Here is a 17,323-nt window from a genome sequence, read left to right on the forward strand (position 1 = left end):
AATGTCTTGCGATGGATATTTGGCTTGTGCGACTGAGTTAAGGCAATTATTAGGGCTTGACTACTGTTCTTAAGGTCCTACCTGAATAAACTGTCTTCTATTATTACATGACTTTCTTCGTGATAGTAAACATACCAAATGGCTAGATAAATAAAATGAGGTTGGCACTCCAATTCGACCTCGGATGTCTTTCCATCGAGTCTTCCTTCGAACTCGGTGATAATTGCTTAAATGCGATACTATCATGTGATATGAATACTGGAAATGTTTCCTTTCGTAATTATAGCTTTGTGCTGTTAGGGTAGTGAGAGACGGTTGGTTTGGAACCCCGTTGTTATGGACGGCCATACAGCCAATTTAGGTTGCAAAACGTTGCTTTATCTGCGAATATCGACGAAGAAGAAAAACATACTTAACTTGAGCTAATAGTGCCTGTCTAGGTGGTTATTCAGGGGTAAAAATAGGGGGGAGTGCTATGTGGGTCTGTATCACGTGAAGGCGTTCACCTTTCGTGTTGCCCCGCCAATTTCTCAAAGCCACAGCCGAGAATCCCCCACGTCATTCGACAATCCATCTGATTCCAGACCCACAATTCCTACACAATCCATCTCAACCAATCCGTTTCGCTTTATTGTCATCTCAATAATCATCCTAATCTTTCCAATCCTCCCACTAAAGTACCTACCTATATCAATTATAAACTAGCATAATGCCTAGTACCAAGCGTTCCAGTGGCAATAGCCGCATCAATGGGAGACAGTCGACATTGTCTTTCAACCACCGGGTCACCAAGTCCCTGCCCAAGTCAGCCAAGGACCTGGACTCCAAGCCAGTGAAGCAGAGCCCATTAGCGACCCATGTATCATCCATTAAGTTGGAAGAGCCGGCTAGCAACGAAGAACGGGCGATCAAGGATGAGTTTGAGGAAAAGCCAATTAAGGATGAATTCGAAGAAGAGCCCCAAGTCGCGCAGCCGGAACCGAAAGTGGAGCCTGAAAAGTCCGAGGCGGAGTTGCGCGCGCAGAAGATCACCGATCAACAGATTAATAGGTATTGGCGAGGACTAGAAAACGAGCGTAGAGCGAAGAGAGTCCACCAAGAAGACCTAGCTTTAGCGGAGAAGGTCTTGCGATATTGGGATGTCAGTTCGCAGTATGGGGTTAGTTCTTACCTTTCTTTTCTTTTTCCTTGACGATCGCGAAGATCGAGATTCTAACGCACTTGGATAGCCTTGTGTTGGGATGGACCGCCTGAAGCGATGGAAGCGGGCTGAAAAACTAGGTCTCAATCCGCCACTAGAGGTCCTCGCTGTGCTACAGAAGGAAGAGACGAAAGGCACCAAAGGCATTGAAAACACACATATGGATGAGATTCTCAATTCGACCGCTATTGGTGCCATCTAAGATTGGGCACGGGGTGATGACCGGTTTACGTCTGATGGTGGAAACTATATATTATGGCGGGAAATGGCGGGGCCTTTGTTCCTTGAGATGCTCATGATGCTTTTGCGCTGGCGTTGGGGATTGTTGATATTTGCTCTGCTGGATTTGCTAAGACTCACTTGCAATTGGCTAAAAATACCACGTGATTTCAATCCTCTCTTATCTTCTGCTAGTAACTATCACTCATGAAATCGATCGTACAGTCCGCCTTAGATCCAATAACTTAATACCAGATACTTCTCGTCCGATGATGCGGTAAAGTTTCCTTCCCTTCGGCCTCCAGTTGCTTCATTGTGTCGTATAAGAAAAAGTCGATCAGAATAGCATTGATCTTCGCCTCTGGATGCTCGCGTTTGATTTCGCGCCTGAGAAGTTCTACGCACCAAATGCTACAAGCTGTGATGTTTCAGCACTGAGAAAAAATGGAAATCCGCAGGAAGCGGAGTTAAGAGGACTAATACTGACCTCTGAGTTGCATTTCGTAGCTGCTTCCGCTTTCTACTACATCCCCCCTTGTCACCATTGCATACAGCGGCGGGCTGTAACCGATACAACCCAAGGTAGACAGTATCTGTGGTACGCGATAGTCGGCAAACATGGTAATCTTGTCGATATCTCGGAACTCTCCGTAGCCCTCGCCATTGAAACAGGCCCAGATATCCGCCACCAAGATCTGGGCGCGCTTGAGGAAGCGGATGGGTTTGCGTCGGCTTTCAAACTTAAACTCGTCTCTAAAGCAGTCGAAGTCTCGCGCGAGAAGGTTCACCAGCCCAGCGGCTGACTTGTTGGCAGCTTCTATGCATTTCGTGAAGCTGCAGTTATATTTCTGCAGGGAACCGATGCGCGTTGGCGATGCGTTATCTCCATTTTGCTATGTCGTTTGGGTCAACCTACTTCGTATAAAACCTGTCCTGCTTCTCTCAGACAAGAAAGCCGTGCATCTAGCAAAGGCATCTCTTCATCGGTACACGATCTGAACACGTGCTTTAGGGACTCAATGTTGCACTCCTCCTCGTTCTGCCAGTAGTGCGGATCGGTAATGGGGATATCTTAACACAGACATTAATTACGCCCCGTATGAAGGTACGAGGTATTCAAAAATCAGACTGGAATTGAGGAGAAATTCAATAAACAAGTCAGTCAAAATGTTTATTGCTAAAAAATCATTGCCCACCTTCTTCCAACGCTCTCTGCAAAGCGGCGACCAAGCTCCAGTATCCGGTCCAAGTCTTGTCGCGGTAAGAGATAGCAAAACGCTCATCCTCCGGGCGCAAGGACCAGAATGAGAAGTTGAGTAGATCCATAGTAAAGATGAATGCGACGGTGGATTCATCTTTGGTTTTGGGGTGCAATTCGTGTTCCGACCAACTCTCAGTCGAGAACTCTTTCTGTTTCATCTGTTCATGAATCAAAGCCGCCGCATTCTTAGTTGCTCTCATATTCAAGGCGACATCGATCGAGTTATCATAAACATATTCGGCGCCCTCTAAAACACCTGTCTCAGGCTCATCATCTAGGTTAAGCTTCCCTTGAAAATGCTGCCTTAGGAGAGCAAGAAGCTCTGGATCTGCCTCATCATCAGACATTATGGTAATCTTTAGGTACTCGAAGAATCCGGTTCTAAATCGAGATTAGTAGAAGTTGTTTGTGCCTTTAGATCAATGTCGAAGTCTTAGACATTGTGGGGAACTGGAAAGATCTGTGAAACGGAAGCCCAACGTCAATCTACTCTGTATATGTAGCTGGGATATTAATGGGAAGAAGGATTGTTAAATCTAATTTCAATGATAGTATCTGGGTATCCTGTTCAAGTAAAGGAGTAAAATCTCAGCCTTGAAAAATGTGTCATAACTTGAAGAGGCTCTTGAGCTAAATACCCTTTTTTTTTAATGAGGTAGGGATGATCTCTGGGTCTTGGGAGAGTCTTCGGTATTGAAAAGCACGGGCCATCCAATGATGTGCAGCTTACGACCTGACTTTGGAAATTAATGGGCACTCAAGACATTCACACCAATGGCGTCACTTCCCGTCAGCCCCACGAGCACTAGGCACTTCGTACATACATATGTACACATCAAGATGTACCTTCCCATTTCTCACATGTATTTAAGTACCTCCTCGTATGTACCTTGTACAGCTTGACCCTGCCGTTGCATCTAGCAGGTGCTTGCCTATTTGATTTCAGCACCTAAGCAGCTAAAAGGCCCAGATCCTAGGCAGTTCCAGGTCCCGATTGCCCGATTGTGCGAGGTCATACATGTTACCTAGCAAAAGTAGCAGGAGCCCGCGTCACAACACACTCTCACTCTCGGTTGCAATTGAGCCACTACTGCGCGAGCATTTCCCAAGGCTGGCAGCTGCCTTTGTTAATAACGGCCATCCTATCCATCGTCTCATCAACTTTAACTTCGCGCGCATCCTACTCTTTGTTTTTTCTCTTTTTATCTTTTCACAACCACCAGTCTCGATCTTCGGCGCCAATCCAACTTCCCATTCCGTATTCTATCACTTCCCATCCATTACATCATATGCATCGACAAGAGATCATCCCAGACAGTGACTTGGGTAGCTAGGTGTTCACGATGGCAGTAGCCCGAGATACCTATAATCGTCGGTCGCTTGGCCCGACACTGAATAAGAATGTGAAAGAGGTAAGTCACCTATATGCATGACTATCATGCGCAGTATGATCCCATTTGCGCCATGCATCTCCCTGCAGCTGCGCGCATCGTGAAAAGAACGGTATCATGTCAGGTTAGAGTGGTTGTTTGTGACTCTTAACTGCTGCCCCAAGCACGTTTGCGCAACAACACCCCGTCGACGCTTTTAAACTACCGCATGCGCCAGAACTTGTCTTTCTCCATTTCGATATCGTCCAGATTTCATACAGGATGGAATTATTTGCGGTTCTCGAGCTTAAATTCACGCGGCTAATACAAATTTCACAGGCCCGAGTCCTCATGGTCGGTGCTGGCGGCATTGGCTGTGAACTCTTAAAAGACCTCGTTAAAACAGGTTTCGGTGAAGTACATATCGTCGATCTCGATACCATCGATTTGAGCAACCTTAATCGCCAGTTCCTCTTCCGACAGGAACACATCGGAAAGTCGAAAGCCTTGGTACGAACGGATCGGGGGCTATATGATATGGCATGCAGAATAACGTACTGATAATTTGAGCAGGTAGCCAAGGAGATAGCTGGAAGTTTCAATCCAAACGTCAATATTGTCGCACATCACGCAAATATCAAGGACTCTCAGTTCCACGTCGAATGGTTTAGAAGCTTCAAGCTCGTTTTCAACGCGTTGGACAATCTCGAGGCGCGACGCCATGTGAATCGAATGTGCCTAGCCGCTGATGTTCCCCTAATCGAAAGTGGTACGACAGGATTCAACGGACAAGTCCAAGTTATCAAGAAAGGTGTTACGGCTTGTTATGACTGCACTACCAAGGAGGCGCCCAAATCCTTCCCCGTCTGCACGATCCGAAGCACGCCAAGTCAACCCATTCATTGCATAGTCTGGAGTAAAAGTTATCTTCTCAACGAGATCTTCGGCACGAGCGAGGACCAAGCTACCCTCGATGTTAGCGAGAACGAAGATAATGCGACGGAAATCGCGGAGCTGAAGAAGGAAGCCGAAGCGCTGAGGATGATCCGAGAGTCTGTTGGCACAGAGCATTTCTCTCAAATGTTATTCGACAAGGTTTTCGATGCAGATATCAACCGCCTGTGCTCCATGAAGGATATGTGGAAGTCAAGAGAACCGCCCAAGCCTATTGAATACAAGACATTGGTAGTTCGAGCATCTGAGGCCATCGTGTCCAAAGATCAGGTCCTCAAGGATGGACAGCGTGTATGGACCCTAGAGGAGAACCTTGCAGTCTTTAACGACAGCTTGGACCGCTTAAGTAAGCGAATGTTGAAACTGCTAGGCGAGCGTAAGGAGGGCGAACCAAAGCCTACTATCAATTTTGATAAAGATGACGAAGACACTCTTGACTTTGTTGCTGCAAGCGCAAACATTCGATCACATATCTTCGGAATCGAGGGCAAGTCACGTTTCGATATCAAGCAGATGGCTGGTAACATCATCCCGGCCATTGCAACCACCAATGCGATTGTCGCTGGCCTTTGTGTTCTTCAATCTTTCAAAGTTCTCCGAGGAGAATATGACAAAGCACGAGAGGTAAGTAGTAAAAATAAAAACAACTCCCCTAAATTGAGAAGCGCTGCTAATGTTTTAGGTCTTCCTGACACCATTTGCTCCTCAAAGATTGCTCGGAACAGATCGCCCTCGACCGCCCAATCCAGATTGCCCAGTCTGTGGTTGCTTCAATACTACCGTCCAAGTGGATTTATCAAGAGCAACACTCAACGATCTGGTAGAGGACATCGTCAAAGTACAACTAGGTTACGGCGAGAAGGAATTCGCAGTTAACAGTGATGCCGGTCTGGTTTATGATCCGGATTTGACAGATAACCTCGAAAGGACGCTGGGTGAACTTGGTTTGTACTCACTTCTTCTAGCTTATTAACGATTCTAACAATAAATAGGCATCAAGCAGAATGGCTTTATTACCATAGTCGACGAAGATGACGAGGATCCATTCATCAACGTCGTCATCAATATTCAAGAAGCGTAAGTTGTATTACAACTTCGATTTTGCTAATTACTAACCTGTTTTCACAGTGAGCTTGCTGATAAGCCTATCAAGGGCCTCGAAGTAGACCAAGTCCCAACTATCCCTCGCAAGCCGAAGAAGGTTCTGCCCGTGGAGAGTAACGGTATCAGTCAGACTAATGGCAAACGTTCTGCCGACGGAGAAGTGTCCGCTAAGGACCCTAAGAAACGTCTTAGATCAGATGATGGGGGGTCGTCACCAGCTAAAAAGGCTAAGAACGGTAACGACGACGACGTGGTTATCATTGATGATGACGTTGGCACCGGAGCTATCGAGATCCTGGACGATTGAACGTTCGTTACCTTAGCTCCAGTAGATTGCGCACAGCCTACGTCGCGCTCAGACCTCCATCGATATTGAGGACGCAGTTATGTGCGTAGGAACATTTGGCTAGGAATAATGCGGCTTCCGCCACCTCGTCGGCCAATCCTAAGCGCCCCATTGGGATCAAGGCTGAAAGCTCGCCGTTGTTATCCATACCTATGGCAAGGTTTGTATATTAGTAATCGTGTACTTCGTACGGAAGATTGGGGGATAGCTGGTCAGGTGTAGGAGCTTTAGGGGAAATGGGAAAAAAAATAAAGGGGTTAGGAAGGTCAAGAGGTCACCTTTCGTCATATCGGTCTGGATATATCCAGGAAGGAGAACATTCGCACGAATGCCAAATCTGCCCACCTCCCAGGCCAAAGCCCGCGTTAAACCTAGTAAGCTGGTTTAGCTAACGGGTGAGCTGAAGAAATAATCGACTACATACCAATAATACCGGCTTTTGATGCTGCGTAGACGCTTGATCCTCGTCCCCCGTGAGTGGCTAAGAGACTAGATACATTGATGATACAACCTAGAGTTTAAGTAATAGTTGGTGGTTATTCATCGAGAAAATCGCTAATAGATAGTCGGCTTACCGTTTCTCTGTTTCATCATCTTAGGTATGATGTATTTACAGCTCCATATAGTACTCATAAGATTAGTGGCGACAAGCTCGTCTATCTCTGGGGTTGAAGCCTTGAACAAAAAGGAGTTTTGTGAGATCCCCGCCGCGTTCACGAGGATGTCGGCATTTTCCTATCCACCATATAATATCAGCGAGTTGAAATGGATATGGATATCATTGAAGAGTCGGGGGCTGCTGACTCCTTTTGTGTTGGCTACCAACTTCTCCCAACCATTTACCAAAGAAACATCAAAGGGTGTCGTATCGTGTTTCTGCGAATCATGTTTCTGCTCTAACGACGCTTTCGCGCTAGTGAGGCTCTCCATATTCCGTCCGATAAGAGTACATGCTGCTCCCTCGGCGGCGAAGAGCCGAGCGATGGCTAATCCTATACCCCGGCTACCGCCCGAAATAATGCACCGTTTACCGATTAGGGAGCTCATCGTAAGTTCTCTCTCTCCACTCCTTTTCTATAACTTATTTATTTATTGATTTGTTCATTGAAATATGTCCTGACGAGGAAAATGCGACCTACATAGGAATGTACAAACGCTATCCGATGTCTTCAGCCACATTAATGTTTGACACCCGATATGGTAATATGTTTCTAGTCACGTGCATCTAAATTGCTTTTGTGGCTTGAGACAATTCTGATCCCTAATTCGTACAAGATACGAAATTTCCGAGGTAACTCGGTACCCGCCAAGGATCAGGCGTAACAAGGCGGAACGGTGGATCATCGAAAAGTGTTACTCAGATAGACCCTGATTAGTCGATCAGGTCACTTTCGACCTACAAGTTACATGCAGCTTTCCTCAATTTCAGGGGATATCAAATAGAGCCAGGCCACTGAAAAAGCAGAAGGCTCTAGCAGTCTAGCAGTCTAGCTAAAGTCCGCCCAGTAGCTGCTAAGATAATAAGTCGCGGCGCAGTGATGCAGTGATGCAGCGACGGGGAAAGAACTGACGACACGGGATGTGGGGTGGGATTTTGTATGGATCGAATTAGAGAAAACGCAATCTCCTTTCTGATTTGCCGTCCGGCTCGCGATTTTAGAGTTAGAGTTGATCCCAACTCTGTTTGAAGGACGGGATTCGTGACTTCCAACCAACAACAACAACAGGGAGCCAAGCTTTTCTGGAATAGGGTTTGAAATCCATTTTTATCTCTAAATACAGTTTGCAGATTTTGGCGATTGACGACAGAAGGAAAAAAAGAAAAGAAAAGAACAACAACACAGACTCCCCGATCATCGTGGTTTAGAAAGCTGTCCTATCAATCCTACATTTTTTAAACAGAGTACCTAATTTACTATTATTAATAACCTATTATATAGGTACCTATCTTGTAGATATATTTTATTTCGGTTCTTTTTCTATATCATTCCCTTTATCGATCGCGGACAGATATCGATAGACAATCTTCAACTTGACGAGTACCGAATTTCGATGCGCCGTCGTCCGTGCCGTATACGAATTTCGATTTTCTCCTCGAACAATTGCCCCGACCAAGACTGGAACGTCGCAAACTTCGTCCCGCACGTTCATGCAGCTGTCCATATTTAGGAGGACAAACCCTAGGATCCGATGAATACCAGTCACTCCCACGCCAATGGCGTAGCGGGGTCCGCGAAAGTGAAGGTCAAGGAGGAGAAAGAGCCTGTGATTGACGCTGGCCTGCGCAGTCTGGATCATTGTACGTGTGCCTTTTTATAAATACGAGCGGGAGGGGAAAGGAAACCATGCGAAAAATCGAGTCGACCATTCGAGAACTCGACAACTCAACAACATCCGAATCATGCTTGCGCATGCGAAATCAAGCAATTATAAATGTTGGGAGTTTGATGCAAGGCTACACACAAAAATACCACATGTCGAAAGCCAAGATTTAGCGTGTGGGGGGACTTGATCACATACACATACACAAAACAAAGTCGACTCAAATGCTGACGGATTTCGTTTCTTACCTACAGACAAGCGCGCCCTTCCAAAATGGCGGTACGACTTGCGACAGCGAGCCCTTCCTCTCGTCAGATGGGAAACCCCGTATCTGGCCTGGCTACAGGCTACCTTGCGCTCGCCTGCGCTCGATAGCTACTTCGCCATCACTGCCAACCTTGGAACACATACCTTCTTCATGATCGGATTGCCTATCATGTTCTGGTGCGGGTATGGCTCTTTTGGAAAAGGGTATGTCTTGTTCTACCCTTGTTCGAAAGATAGGATGCATGCGATAGGAGAGGGATACGATATTGCAATGATATAAATGTCGCTTGGCTAACATGCTGCCAGAATCGTACATATCCTCGCGACAGGCGTCTTCTTTACTGGCTTTGTCAAGGACTTCTTCTCTCTACCGCGCCCTCTATCACCACCTCTCCATCGTATCACTATGTCTGGCTCTGCGGCACTCGAGTATGGGTTCCCATCGACCCACTCTGCCAATGCTGTCTCAGTCGCCGTCTACGCTATCCTATGTCTAAGATCTCCAGATAACCAATTTCAACCCAGCACCCAGTCCACCCTTGAAGGGCTAGCTTACTTCTACGCAATTAGCATCATCTTCGGTCGCTTATACTGCGGTATGCACGGCTTCGTCGACGTCATCTTCGGCTCTGTCCTTGGCGCTGTCTTGTCCCTGATAGAATTCTACTATGGCCCCGCTCTCGACGCCTATCTCCAGATTAACGGTTGGACGAGCTTATGTACCATGCTATTAATAATTATCGTCCTAATTAGAGTCCATCCCGAACCGGCGGACGATTGTCCTTGCTTCGACGACAGCGTCGCATTCGCAGGAGTCATGATGGGCCTCGAGATCGGGACATGGCGCTTCGGACGCTCGTCCTTCGCCGACATCCCGTTCGACCTGTACGCGCTTGGGTGGCTCGTCGTAATCTCCCGCATCCTCTTCGGCGTTCTAGTCATCTTCGCGTGGCGCGAGGTCGCCAAGCCCGCACTGCTGCGGGGTCTTCCGCACCTGTTTCGCCTGATGGAGAACAGCAGCCTGGATCTCCCGCGCCGCTTCTTCGTCCCCGCTTCCGAGTACAAAAACATTCCACTAAAGCTGCGCATCGACAACGTCATGCCGAATGTGAGCGATCTCCCGGGGCTTATTACAGCGGTACGGCACCCAGGCCGCGGGAGGAGCGTGAGCGTGGGTCCGCAAAGTGCGGCGGATGCGTACGAGACGTTAGCGTATAGAGAGAGGCGGAGGAGGGAGAGCGTCGATGATGGGAACGGCGGGCTGAGGAGCAAGGATAGTGTTCCGGATATTCGGCAGCAGAGTCTAGGACAGCAACAGCTAAAGGACGAGAATATAGCCGTCAGCAGCAGTAATAGCAGCAGCAGACAGCGCCCGAGCGATTTCGAGAAGATGATGGGAGAAGGCAGAGTAGTCGTTTCGCCGGTCGAGATCACGGTCGGAGATAAGGGCGAGAGCGCTACTATGGACGAGGAACCCGACGTGTATGTAGGCCAGCAGGACGAGTTGGGCGAGCACGAGGTCTTCTCGAAATTGGTTAAGTCCCGGGTCAGGTATGATGTCGAGGTTGTTACGAAGCTTGTTGTTTATGCCGGTGAGTTCTTTTTTTCCCTCTTACTACTACAACTACTTGAATATCAAATCTTAGAGGCTATTTTGCGATATCAATACTAACTAAGAGCGGTAGGAATCGGCTGGCTTGCCGTCGAAATCATACCCGTACTATACGAAGTCATCCCCGGCCTAGGCGCCGGACACCTACGTGTAGCATAGGACTTGTAAAGATTTTACTACGGTTGGTACAGAGGGGGTTTGGCCTAAGGTAACGAGTTGATAATGAAATGCATTGGATTGCGGCTGTACATCATGCATGTGACGCGCGTCGTCCTGTCTTTCCCGTCACGAGACACGAGCGCGACGACTGCGAACTTCTTAATACATCGAGCGGCGTTGGGGTGATCGCGTCTTGGCTTGGCTCCGTTGATCTGATCTAGGACGGTTGGGCGGTTTGGATGGACGGCCCCGCTTTGGAGGATTGTTTCTTGTATATATATTTTGTATGTGGTGGTATTGGTAGATAATATCACTTTTTATCCTGTGCTGTCTTAGTCTGTGGAATTGTGGTTTATGGCGGAAGGGAAGGCGGGTCGAAATGAGCTGCACCCCGGGCTGCGGATGGGATTCAATCTGAATTTTGGGTACCAGGAGTCGGTTATATTGTGTATTCTTTCTTATATCAACTATGCGTATTTGCTAATTATTGAAGTATAGATTTCGACCATTCTATATACATCCATCTTGTTCTAATTATAAGTCGAACCTGATTTTCCGTCCCGTCCTAACCCGTCTACCAACACATCGGTTCTATAGGGCCACCTAGTCAGTATTTGGAACAAGTTCCTTAGCTCAAGGACGCTGACTTACATTCCGGGATGTTATATGGTCTAGTACCAATATCTACTAGTTCTAATTGCCACGCAATGTATCTTCAGATACCGCCTTGAATATGTACAGGTGCGGGTCTCTCGGGAAAGGGGGTCGTCGCGCGTTCCTCCGTCTGCGGGATCGGAGTATGTTGGTTGTCACGGGGCGCACCCGGCACAGGAGTCTCGATCGTAATCCAACTCGCCGCATCGTCATTCGCACCGCCATTACCCGATTCGACATCATTCCCACCCCGTCTCCGCTTCCTCCTGCGCACACACATCTGCCTGATCTTGTCTATGACGAACACCCACATGAACATGCAGAATAGCACCGGGACTATGATGATCGCGAATATGATCGACAGAGGCACCGCCATCATGATAAAGAGCGCCCATTTCGGAAGAATGCACCACCGGTAGCAGCACCACTCGTCGCGGCTGACGTAGCTGTAGGCTACTTTGAAGCCGAGCATTATGCATAGCGCGACGTAGAGCGTTAGCCCGCTGTAGATGAAGAGGATTGCCGGGGAGGCGACCATCGCGAAGGGGGACCAGTTTATCATGTTGTTGTTTTTTTCTTCTTTTGTTAGATGATGGTTTTGTCGGTAAGGCTGGTTTTTTGAAAGGGATCGTGTACTGTGTTATGTTATGGTATGTCTATCGACGTTGGAAAAGGGGGATTCGGATGTTCTGTGCCTAAGGAAGATAGGTGATGAGATTCGACGCACAACCTCATTTCCCCTCCTCCAAAACCCTCTCAGTTTCTATACATTAAGCGCTAGTATAGCGTTCGAGTCTGTAGATATTACAGTTCCATAGTTCAGAAGACGAGCAGCGCCACACGTGCGTTTAAGCTCAAGCTCACGATCGGATGACCTCCGATCAGAAAAAGATTGTTTTAAGCTTCAATTATGCGCTGTAAGGCCATTTCGAAGGTCTCATCTATCCCGCAAAACACTTGGCTTGCGAAACACGTAGTGGTGGATTACCGACCAAAGCGGGTGGTCCGAGTTTGTTCACGATAAACTTCAGTCAAAGGTTTCTCGAGTGCGGGTGCTGACATGAGCTAAGATTTAGCTCGATGTCATATGCTCTTCGCTGCGATACCCCTTTCCATCTCTAGCTACCTAGGTAGCTTCGATGTCGAGATTCAAGACTGAGGTCCAGCGGGAAGACCCCTGAGTATCGCAACTCTCAAAGATGAAATGTTACAAGTCTCAATGAGCATACTATCATAACAACCTGTAAAATATCAATAGGTACTTAGCAATTAATCAACTTAGAGGTTGGGCATTCTAAAAGCGCGCCAAGTTATTAGTGTAGAGGTAGAGGTACAGATGACAAGTGGAATGTTATATCAAACTCCCCTTATCCTATCTACTGCCAGCATGCCACGCCGCCATAATTAATTTCCACGCTCTACCGACGCCAAACACATATCTGCCACCCAGCGTACCGCATGGTTGCCTAATCCCCAATATCCCCCGAATTCATACCTAGTTTTCTTGCTACAAAGCTGTGCCCAGTTCTACTTGTGGTCTCAAACCGGGTAGATGGGAACCAAGAGTTGCCCATATAACCACTTCTTCGCCGGGCATTTTACTTCTCAAATATGCGCGGATGGGAAGGTGAATTGTTGCGATATTGTATGGCCCCCATTCAGAAGGAATTGTTATCTCAACCTTCTTGTGTCCTAGAGAAGGCACTTCGAGGAATTCGTGGTTTGCTTTGAATTCTGAGCCTAGTTAGCATCGAGATTCGTGGTGTATTTCGGCTATCATATTTAACTGACCTTCGATACTATCACTTGGCAGCTTGTAGAGGATGATTTCCCTAGTGTCGAATACAAAGATAGTCTTCATGTTTGCGAATAATCCGGATATGGTAATTGGGATTATGGAAGTGTTTTGTTAGGTATTTGATCGATTGGCGAGGTAAATAAATAGAAAAACTGGAGGAGGTTTGTTTGGATTTAGAATCGTACCTGGGCTCTCAATCATACTCAGTCACCCATCGTTTCACAATCGGGCTTGTATAAATCACTGAACAAGTGAAGGACTTGATAAATACTAGGTGCTTTCTCACGTTTTGATTAGGAATACATCGTTACCATACAGAACTAGGCCGATATGAACGACAGGGTGATATGTAGGTGGTGTTTGTCTGTAAGTTAACTCGTCGATACATAGACTTTCATTGTATAGACTTATTAATATATATATAAACCTATAATTTCCAGTCACAGTACTAGAGGCTATCAAAAGCCTGTACTGCCAGTTGGTAGGATGTATCACTAACAATTTTCAACTTGAATCTTAGAATGCTTAGTGTCATAACGTTTCCGAGAGGTGATTAGATATAAAAAGATCTTGGTAGTTAGGCACTAGGTAGTCGATATTTATGGACTTTTTGAACCTCATAATATTTCATGAGACTTACGCTAACCAACAATACTTGATATGTCAATCCATACCCCGATCCATGGCCTGGTAGTCTCGTGTACAAAGCTCTGCTAATATTCCTTCGTGAGGTGTGCTATGGGATGAGCAAGATCTCTGGACAAGATCTTGAGATATGACGAGACACACTCGCGTCATTATGTGATGCGCCACATTGATAAAGGGGGAAGGGCCTATTCTGTGAATTGGCAAGCTCTGCAACAGAAAGGGCGGGTGGCGATCGAAGTAGAGTAGGCGACTATAATGTCATGATTAACTTCTTCGATGACTGGTGCCTCTTAAATATAATATTTAGAGGCCCTCGATACCTTGTTGATCATAGTCTCTGGCTGTGAGTCCTCATATAGCATGGAGGGGATATATATCTTTTGGAATTCATACTGCGAGCGGGTTGGCATGCATAGTGACCTTCTCAACGAATACCTTCTCTTTCGGCCGATTCTTCTTATCTACCTCGAGCGCCTCTAGTTTGGCGAGTGTGACGAGACTGTCATCTCCAATAAGCTTGCCAAACACGGTATTGAGGCCATCTAGATGTGGTGCCTTATCGAATATGACGAAGAACTGCGAGCCATTGGTACCTGGGCCTTTGTTCGCCATAGATACAATGCCGCGCGCATTGTGTTTTAGAGCTGGGCGAATCTCGTCCTCGAATGTACCGCCCCATATCGATCGACCGCCTTTTGGATTATCTGGGCTTGGATTTGCGGGACCGCCTGTCTGAGCCATGAAGCCCGGAATCAGGCGGTGAATCGGAGATTGGTCATAATAATTCGACGCGCAAAGAGCTAAAAAATTCTATGGCGTAGTTAGCTTGTCAGCCTTCTCCTGAGTGGAGGGTGATCAGACATACCTCCGCGGTCTTGGGCACGCTCTCGCAGAAGACCTCGATTTTGAGATCACCTTGCGTGGTATGTAAAGTGACGGACATGGTGTCCTATGCTGGGAGTGGGCATGTGGGAACGCGACGGGCGAAGTTCGCGTTGACTTAAATTGACGTTGGAAGTTCAAAAAAAGTTGACGATTCAAGGTTCACGATAAATGATAAATGATAAACAACCTTGGAATTGTGGGGTCATATTGCTTAGGTGGAGAGTGGAGGAGACTAAATCGAGCAAAATCCAGGGGTTGGTGTGGGGTTTGTTACCGCCCTAAATTCATTGGACAGGGGGCTAGTTAGGGCTGCTAGGTAGTACCGTAGTACCAGCAGTGACGATGCAGAATTGTAGAATGGGGGTTGCATCTATTGGTTGGATGTATTGTATGAATATACGAAGTACCTCGTCGTTATCCCTTTTCTGCAACCTCGAACCTACCTACATACAGTGATATGTACTATGTAGCACGCAGAATGCGTGCAAAGGAACTCTAAGGGTGAGAGACACGTGGGATCAACGTCTGCGAATCATCCTATTGTTTCCGGGGGACACATTCTTCGACTGGTTTCCCGCAAAAAGGGTGGCACATAAGAGAGGGTTGCATCGCTAGGCGGCAATGGCGCATGCAGCTCGCAGTGTATTGGTAGGATTGATTCCGTATCATCTAGGTATTTTCTGTAAGCACTAGGTACGGCTGATGTCGAATAATTTACTGGCTCTGGGTGGTTTTAACGAGCACCTAATTCTCGCATTGTGTTGTCGTTGGCTATTTCGTAAGTACCTACCTATAGTCATCTCTAGTTGCGATCTCTATAAATAATCGAAACTATATCTACCTGTATATCTCAGCCGGTAGTATATGGATGTATTATAAGAATAATTAAGCTTCTAAACCCTCTAAATGTTCAGCAATTCAAAGAATCCTCTACCCTAATACGAATTAAGCCTAATGCCTAAGACAACTCTACAGCAATAAGACCACAATTACAGAAACCAGGCAGGGGTGGTGTTCAGGATCGTCAGCCTCATCCAGGTTGTCAGGCTTAGGCTCCTGTTTCGGCCCCCAACTTAAAGAACATTTCTGTACATACACATTTCTGCTTCAGAATGCTTCCACGCGAAGGGAACTCTGTATGCATAATATCATTCATGCCTGTAGACACCTAGCTATTGCCCCTTTCGCTAGGTGCCTGGATGCTGCTTATCAGGCTGTTGCTGAGGTAAATGTTACATCCAGAATAACTTCAATTCAATAACTGGCGGTCTTCGAGGTCGGTAAAAATAAGGTCTGTTTACTTGGCTGCTTGGGTACCTAGATTCAAGGTTACTATGTCCTCATGATAAATCCCTGGTAATTGGTAACCCTAGTGGTATTAGTTTTGGCACCATGATGTTGAGCTGAACTAAGTCTTAAGTCCTAGATTTTTGGGATTGTACAACACAGGTACTTGGTAGGGTCGCTGCTTGAACCTTTCGCCAATTTAGTACACCTGTGTCGTCATTGACAACGGAATCTTCTAAATATTACCTACCAATTCGTACGTTGCGTGCCTACTAGGTAGTAATTGCGCGAACCTCTCGTTTAAGTTATGAACATAAACGCATTTGTTTCCAATAGTAAAGGAATTGAAGCAGATGAAGGGCTATGCGATAATATGATCTGCACATGTTGAAAAGGGACGAGCATCCATATTAAATCCAGGATGTGTAAAAGAGCAGAAGGGTGCCTGGTAAGGCAGGTGTTGGTGGATACCTAAATTATTGCCCTAAAATTCGAAAGTTTGGATGTACCGGTACTGTACCTTATCGTGGTAGGTACCCACTCCACACTGTTCACAGTACCTAACCGCCCGATTCGGAACGGCCATCTATTGGCTCATATCGGTTCATATCCCAGGTAATTCAGATGGGTGGAAGTTTCTTGGACTTTAGGATGTACAAGGTGCTAATTTCCCCATTCAGCTTCCAAACCCTCAATCCTCAGGGCAGGTGGTGTCAGTCAGATTTCTCACCTTTCCTTGCAACCATGTTCTAACCCTTCTGCGCCTCCAACTTTACAATTCTGGGAGAATTTATCCCTCCGGCTTCCTTCAGCTTGCTACCCGAATTTTAATGAGAGGAAGAAACCCCCGATTTGCTCGACAGCAATACGACCACAACCTTGACAACCAACTTGTGGGGTTGACATCTTGAGAAACAAGGGGGAAAGGGAAAAAGAAAAGGAAAAGGGATCAATTTATCAATGTAACTAACTTATTGCCCGCTGCCCGCTGTTCGCTGCCCGTTGCCCGGATTTCACAAGCGGATGTCGCCCATAACCTAAATGTCCTGTGTTCTCCCTAAGGTCTCCCCTAAGGTATCCCTCCACACCTGAGCATTGCACCTTTTGACCTTCTTTCGGTTACCGTTATCTGCGTGTAAGCGACCTTCTAAGTTCTAGAAATCGAACCACGGACTTCCACGGCTGTAAAAACCTACCGACTTCAACGTTCGAAATCGAGTCGACATCCTCTTGGAG

At 46.7% G+C, this 17,323-nt stretch overlaps 7 protein-coding genes across 7 annotated transcripts; 3 read left to right on the top strand and 4 right to left on the bottom strand.

Annotated features, from left to right (window-relative positions):
• The first annotated feature begins 626 nt into the window (after positions 1–626).
• GGS22DRAFT_162472 (DNA polymerase delta, subunit 4-domain-containing protein) lies at positions 627–1,583 on the top strand. Its single transcript, XM_047961226.1, has 2 exons — positions 627–1,159; positions 1,230–1,583. Exons 1-2 carry the CDS (start codon positions 710–712, stop codon positions 1,401–1,403), a joined length of 624 nt encoding a protein of 207 aa, XP_047818830.1. The 5' UTR covers positions 627–709; the 3' UTR covers positions 1,404–1,583.
• Positions 1,584–3,328, bottom strand: GGS22DRAFT_162474 (uncharacterized protein). Its single transcript, XM_047961227.1, has 4 exons — positions 2,617–3,328; positions 2,337–2,491; positions 1,908–2,268; positions 1,584–1,838 (listed from the first exon to the last, which is right to left on the bottom strand). The coding sequence occupies exons 1-4, from the start codon at positions 3,026–3,028 to the stop codon at positions 1,666–1,668; spliced, it is 1,101 nt and encodes a 366-aa protein (XP_047818831.1). The 5' UTR covers positions 3,029–3,328; the 3' UTR covers positions 1,584–1,665.
• Positions 3,329–3,761: 433 nt separating this feature from the next.
• On the top strand, positions 3,762–7,142 carry GGS22DRAFT_162477 (uncharacterized protein). Its single transcript, XM_047961228.1, has 7 exons — positions 3,762–4,093; positions 4,391–4,561; positions 4,625–5,629; positions 5,688–5,949; positions 5,998–6,082; positions 6,134–6,964; positions 7,029–7,142. The coding sequence occupies exons 1-6, from the start codon at positions 4,025–4,027 to the stop codon at positions 6,414–6,416; spliced, it is 1,875 nt and encodes a 624-aa protein (XP_047818832.1). The 5' UTR covers positions 3,762–4,024; the 3' UTR covers positions 6,417–6,964; positions 7,029–7,142.
• On the bottom strand, positions 6,443–7,610 carry GGS22DRAFT_137163 (NAD(P)-binding protein). Its single transcript, XM_047958615.1, has 5 exons — positions 7,260–7,610; positions 7,031–7,190; positions 6,880–6,966; positions 6,734–6,826; positions 6,443–6,605 (listed from the first exon to the last, which is right to left on the bottom strand). The coding sequence occupies exons 1-5, from the start codon at positions 7,500–7,502 to the stop codon at positions 6,454–6,456; spliced, it is 735 nt and encodes a 244-aa protein (XP_047818833.1). The 5' UTR covers positions 7,503–7,610; the 3' UTR covers positions 6,443–6,453.
• Positions 7,611–8,645: 1,035 nt separating this feature from the next.
• GGS22DRAFT_179634 (PAP2-domain-containing protein) lies at positions 8,646–10,815 on the top strand (the record flags this gene model as incomplete). Its single annotated transcript, XM_047963698.1, has 4 exons — positions 8,646–8,754; positions 9,032–9,248; positions 9,351–10,636; positions 10,730–10,815. The coding sequence occupies 4 exons, from the start codon at positions 8,646–8,648 to the stop codon at positions 10,813–10,815; spliced, it is 1,698 nt and encodes a 565-aa protein (XP_047818834.1).
• Positions 10,816–11,530: 715 nt separating this feature from the next.
• Positions 11,531–12,170, bottom strand: GGS22DRAFT_200091 (uncharacterized protein; the record flags this gene model as incomplete). The annotated part of the gene is made up of 1 exon (XM_047966394.1): positions 11,531–12,170. Exon 1 carries the CDS (start codon positions 12,029–12,031, stop codon positions 11,531–11,533), a length of 501 nt encoding a protein of 166 aa, XP_047818835.1. The 5' UTR covers positions 12,032–12,170.
• A 1,640-nt stretch (positions 12,171–13,810) lies between these two features.
• On the bottom strand, positions 13,811–14,944 carry GGS22DRAFT_162485 (cyclophilin-like protein). Its single transcript, XM_047961229.1, has 2 exons — positions 14,781–14,944; positions 13,811–14,725 (listed from the first exon to the last, which is right to left on the bottom strand). The coding sequence occupies exons 1-2, from the start codon at positions 14,856–14,858 to the stop codon at positions 14,303–14,305; spliced, it is 501 nt and encodes a 166-aa protein (XP_047818836.1). The 5' UTR covers positions 14,859–14,944; the 3' UTR covers positions 13,811–14,302.
• Between the last annotated feature and the right edge of the window lie 2,379 nt (positions 14,945–17,323).

Source organism: Annulohypoxylon maeteangense (assembly GCF_022496945.1).
Source record: "Annulohypoxylon maeteangense strain CBS 123835 unplaced genomic scaffold GGS22scaffold_8, whole genome shotgun sequence".
In the NCBI taxonomy this organism is placed as follows: domain Eukaryota; kingdom Fungi; phylum Ascomycota; class Sordariomycetes; order Xylariales; family Hypoxylaceae; genus Annulohypoxylon; species Annulohypoxylon maeteangense.